The 5,511-nt window shown below is 38.6% G+C and overlaps 1 protein-coding gene across 2 annotated transcripts in view; it reads right to left on the minus strand.

Moving 5' to 3' along the window:
* Positions 1-3,586: 3,586 nt before the first annotated feature.
* The window catches only part of LOC106304477 (MATE efflux family protein 5-like), a 7,460-nt gene continuing 5,535 nt past the window's right edge, over positions 3,587-5,511 (minus strand). For both annotated transcript variants that reach the window (XM_013740883.1, XM_013740882.1), the window contains exons 6-7: positions 3,962-4,050; positions 3,587-3,838 (exon numbers count right to left, since the gene is read on the minus strand). In XM_013740883.1, the coding sequence (XP_013596337.1) occupies positions 3,758-3,838; positions 3,962-4,050 (170 nt within the window). In that variant the 3' untranslated portion in view covers positions 3,587-3,757. The remainder of the gene's footprint in view (positions 3,839-3,961; positions 4,051-5,511) is intronic.

The following is a 5,511-nucleotide window of genomic DNA, read 5'->3' on the forward strand; positions in this document are numbered from 1 at the left end:
ATCATCTTCGGGGAGAAGCGATAAGGCATGCCACATACTTGATAAATAGAGTTGGAACACGAACGCTGGAAAACATGACTCCATATGAAGCTTTAAGGGGTAGAAAGCCTAGCCTCTCTCACTTAAAGGTATTTGGGTGCACGTGCTATGCAAGAACAGAATCAGTTGGAAGAAAGAAGCTTGATGATAGGTCTAGAGTTCTGGTCCATCTCGGAACTGAACCGGGATCAAAAGCATATCGACTCGTTGATCCTCTTAGCGAACGTATTATCGTTTGTCGAGATGTTATATTCGAAGAAGAAAAAAATGGAATTGGAGCAAGAAGAGTGATACAAAGGAGAATAAGACAAGCGGATTTGAGTTGAGCTTGAGACGCATGAGAAATATTGATGGCGATGATGAAAGCTCTGTTTCTGAAACAGAGCTTAATGAAGATGTTGACGAAGGTGAGCACCTGTTAAGCGATGGAGAAGACGATGGTAACGAAGGTGTTGACGAAGATGTTGGTGACTCCCAGCCACCTCCTAGGCGATCCACGAGAACATCAACGCTGCCTTCCTACCTCGATGATTATTTGCTTATTGCAGAAGTGGAAAGTGAGCACCTGTTAATGATTATAAACGACGAACCCTGGAACTTTAGTGAAGCTAAAGAGTTGAAGGTTTGGATTGATGCTTGTAAGGATGAAATCTTTTCAATAGAGAAGAACGACACTTGGGATCTTGTGGAGTTACCCACAGGTGTGAAACCAATTGGATTGAAGTGGGTATTTAAGATTAAGCGCAATGCCGATGGAACCATAAATAAGTATAAGGTCAGGTTAGTAGCTAAAGGGTATGTTCAGCGCCATGGTGTGGATTTTGACGAGGTGTTATCTCCGGTAGCTCGGATCGAAACAATCAGATTGATCATCGCGTTAGCAGGATCACATGGGTGGGAGATACACCATCTTGACGTTAAGACTGCGTTTCTTCATGGAGAACTGAGGGAAGAAGTATTTGTCGCTCAACCAGAGGGTTTTATCGTGGCTGGAGAAGAACACAAAGTGTATAAGTTGAAAAAGGCTCTCTATGGTCTACGACAAGCGCCCAGGGCCTGGAATATAGAGCTAAATCAGATACTACGAGGCTTAAACTTCAGGAGATGCTCAAAAGAGTCGTCGTTATACCGCAAAGAGGACAACAACGAGCTACTTATTGTTGTGGTCTATGTAGATGATCTTCTTGTTACCGGATCATCTTTGAAGGCTATACTAGAGTTTAAACAAGAGATGGCAGATAAGTTCGAGATGAGCGACCTTGGCAAGTTAACCTATTACTTGGGAATAGAAGTGTTGCAACTCAAGGAAGGTATAATTCTTAAACAGGATAAGTATGCTCAACGGATCCTTGAAGAAGCTAAGATGGGCTCATGTAATCCATGTCATGTTCTGATGGAGTTAAACGCAAGTTTCTCCAAGTCCCCTAATGAAGAGAACATCAACGAGAAGGAATATCGTCGTGCCATTGGTTGTCTTCGCTACTTGCTACACACATGGCAGACTTTTCCTTTAGTGTTGGAGTTCTTAGCCGGTATATGCAGGCTCCTAAGAGTTCTCATGGTGCAACTTTAAAACAAGTTCTTAGATATCTTCGCGGTACCTGTTCATATGGACTCTGTTATTTGCGTAACAAAGGTATCGAACTGATGGGTTATAGCAACAGCTCTCATAACGTTGACATAGATGATGGTAGGAGTACAATGGTTCATATATTTTATTCGGCGACAATCCCATCACGTGGTGCTCTACCAAGCAGGAAATAGTGGCACTTTCTTCTTGTGAGGCTGAGTTTATGGCAGCAACTGAAGCTGCGAAACAAGCAATCTGGTTGCAGGAACTTCTAGGTGAGGCTGTCGGTAAAGAAAGCAAGCGTGTGGTCGTTAAAGTCGACAACAAATCTGCCATTGCGCTTTCTAAGAATCCTGTGTTTCATGGCCGGAGTAAGCATATACATAGAAGATTTCACTTCATACGAGAGTGTGTCGAGAACAAGCAAATTGAAGTCGAACATATCCCGGGCAGCAAACTGAAAGCAGACATTCTCACCAAGTCACTTGGAAGAATAAAATTCAAAGAAATGCGTGATCTAATTGGAGTCAAAGATGTGAGTGAAGATGGTTTCAAGCTTAAGGGGGAGATTGTTGGATAAGCTTGAGTTACAAGTTTCCCTTTCCTTAATAAGTTATGTTTATCTTTAGGATTAGGAAATAGGAAATGTGATTTATGATAACACTATTGAAACTAGGAGATATCTAGTGATATATATATGGAGATGCATATTGTGTTGCATAACATATGATTTGTGATTTGTGATTTGAGAACTTGGTGATTGAATAAGAGGACTTCTTATTACTTGTGATTCTATAGAAAGGTTGTCAATCAAGGTATAAGCTTCATCCAATGTCTGGTCATAAAATCGCCATTACTAGCAGTGTCTATGGCATTCTGATGGTTCTCATTGCCCCCATTGTAGAAGATGTTCAGCAAGTTCAGATCACTGTAACCATGGTGACGGCAGTCCAGCGTGTACTTTTTGAAGCGCTCCCATGCCTCATGAAAACCAAATATTTTAAAGCCCTAATCATTCTCTGTTCAAAAACGAGTTTTAAAGTATCAAAAACACAACACATTAATTACCAACTACATACCAGCTCGTCACATCTCTTCCTTATGGCTTACTAAGTCTGCACGAACTTGCACGCTCATAACCCACTTTAAGTCTGTAAGAGCCTGTCTTGAAAATCTATTCGAATAACGATCAAAATCGAAAGGCTCAACAAAGCGCAAAATGAGATCAAGAAAAGCAATCAAAACCGATCAACAAGATACTGAAAGAATCTATGATTGGGAGACAAAAGAATAAAATAGGAAACTTCCTATACCACTAGTGATACGGACAAGTAACAGAGGCTGGAGACTAAAAATCGTTTTAAAGCTGACGACGATACTAATAGTTAACGATGATATACAACTCGTCTAAAAGCTAGTGATGGTCCAAAACGCGTCTGACGGCTAAACGACATTCTAAAACCAGTATGAATGTAAAGTAGATCATCTTCTCCAAGAAGTTACCTTAATCAGCCTTAGGCCACAACAAACATTTATCAAACTCAAACATGATAGACTTACTCCTTATCATATCTGCTTCTTCGAAATCATTCCGGCACCAACCAATATATCATAGTCTCATAGATTAGATTAACTCATCACTTCTTTCCTTGCAACGATAATGATTTTGCTAAAAACATCAAAAGGAGAAACGAGTCTCTATGTAAGGGAAAGGAATCTTTATGATGGGATATTGTTTCGCATAAACATAAGCTCTTCAGAACACGACAAGTCTATATATGGTCAGAAACAACTCAATAAATTACTGACTCCGCTTGAAACCTATACTAGCTATAACGAATTTTCAAGTTTTGGTTATTTATTAATTTTATATATTCAATAAATAATTAAGTAAAATGTTAAATAAATATATATAATTTTTTTTACACATTAATGAGCTAATTTGGCACTTTTGATCTTAAATGATGATTTGGAACATAAACATGTTTTAGTGCTATTTAATAAAATTGCCCCAAAATGTATTGTTTTGAGATGGGTATGACCAGATGACGAATGAAGATGGATAGGATAACATTTATTGATGCTCAATTCCCTCTTGCACCATTAATAGCACAACACTAAATGGAGAAATGATTGAAGTCTTTCAAATTAGCTTATCATCTCTGAATGTTCTTCATTATAGTGTTCTTCAAACTCATCACCCATCAATCTCTCTCTCGCCTTTCTAGCCTGCCAATATTTAGACATCACATCACATTCACGTTCACTTTTATTTTCTCAAAATCCATTAATCAATATCTATCAAAATTAACCATGAAACCCAACTGTATCATAGCACATTTCGTTCCTAACCTGTTGTTGCCAGTTGGTGAGGGTAGTGATAAGACCCCTGTTCGGGAACGCGCTAGACGCTAGTCGGGCGGTCGGGTTGGGCCTAGCGCCTAAAGAGAAAATCGGGGATTAATCGGAAATTATGCGGGGCGGAATTTTTAGATGGTTTACTATGTTATAAAACATGTTAATCTTTAATTGTGTATAACATTAATACATTTTCATGTTTAAGATTGTATAAAACACACAAATAGAATATATAAACTTAATATAGTGTAATTTTCATCAAAACTATGAATATAAATGATATTTATAAAATTTTAGATCAAATAAATAAATAAAATTATTATTAAAAAAATAAAAAAATAATAATAAAAAAATAATAAAAAAAAAAATAGATTAGGCGGCCGCCTAGGCGGCTATGCGGTCATTTAGGCGGCTAGGCGGTCATTTAGGCGGTCTAGGCAGAAAAAAATCGGATATCCGATTTTTTAAACCGATTTGGCATAAATCGGGACGGAAAAGTGACGCGTAACGCTTAGGCGGCCGCCTAGGCGGCTAGGCGGCCGAGTTTTAGAACAGGGGATAAGACCGAATAAAACAGACTGTACAAATGAGCCAGCAGTAATCCCAATCCAGAGTCCAGTTCCTCCCATTTTAAACCTAAAGGCTAATATAATAGCAGTTGGTATTCCACAGAGATAGTATGCGGCTAGGTTCACATAAGCCCCAATATCTTGCATCCCTAATCCTCTAGCCAAACCTGTTTCAATCCTTCTCATTCTGTTAATGACCAGAGGCAAGCAAGAGAGTGAGAGGTGAAAGAATGTGAGGATAAAGAGATGTAGATGAAGAACATTGAAGAACAGAGAGAGAGAGAGAGAGAGAAAGTAGATCTGAGAAAAACTTTATTCCCTTGAAATTCAAATTGTGGATCTAAGTCCAAGTCTTTTAAATGCAAATTGCCTCTATACACAATACAATAAAATATTTATTGTTTAAAATACTCAACGGTCTTCTTTTCTCTTTTTCTTCTTCTTCTTTGCTTCTCAAGTCTGGTCTTCTGCTTCTAAACTCAAGTCTGGTGCTTCTTATAAAGCCTTATAAAACCTTTATAAAACTTTGTAAAACCTTTATAAGACCTTATAAAACCTTATAAGTATTTTTAAGTCTGGCAGCTTAATTCTCAAGTCTAGCTGCTTAATTCTGCTTCATGTCAACACTCCCCCTCAAGCTTGACCATGTGGAACAAGTCAAGCTTGAAGCCATGAAGTATTCCCTCACTAAAACCTTAACTAGGTAAAACCCTTTGGGAGAAAACCCAAGTCAAGGAAAAAGAGTTGAACACTTCATGAAGGAGAGATCATTGACATGATAGGTCTTTGAGTCCCAATTTTGGATGAATGAACTCACATACCTTAGTGCTTGCTGCCTTGGTGAAGATATCAGCTAGCTGATCTTCACTCCTTGTGTAGCACGGCAATATGATCTTCTGCTCCACGGCTTGTCTCACTTTGTGGCAATTTACCTTTATATGTTTGGTCCTTTCATGGAAGACTGAGTTGCTAGCA

This window comes from Brassica oleracea, chromosome C7 (assembly GCF_000695525.1).
Source record: "Brassica oleracea var. oleracea cultivar TO1000 chromosome C7, BOL, whole genome shotgun sequence".
In the NCBI taxonomy this organism is placed as follows: domain Eukaryota; kingdom Viridiplantae; phylum Streptophyta; class Magnoliopsida; order Brassicales; family Brassicaceae; genus Brassica; species Brassica oleracea.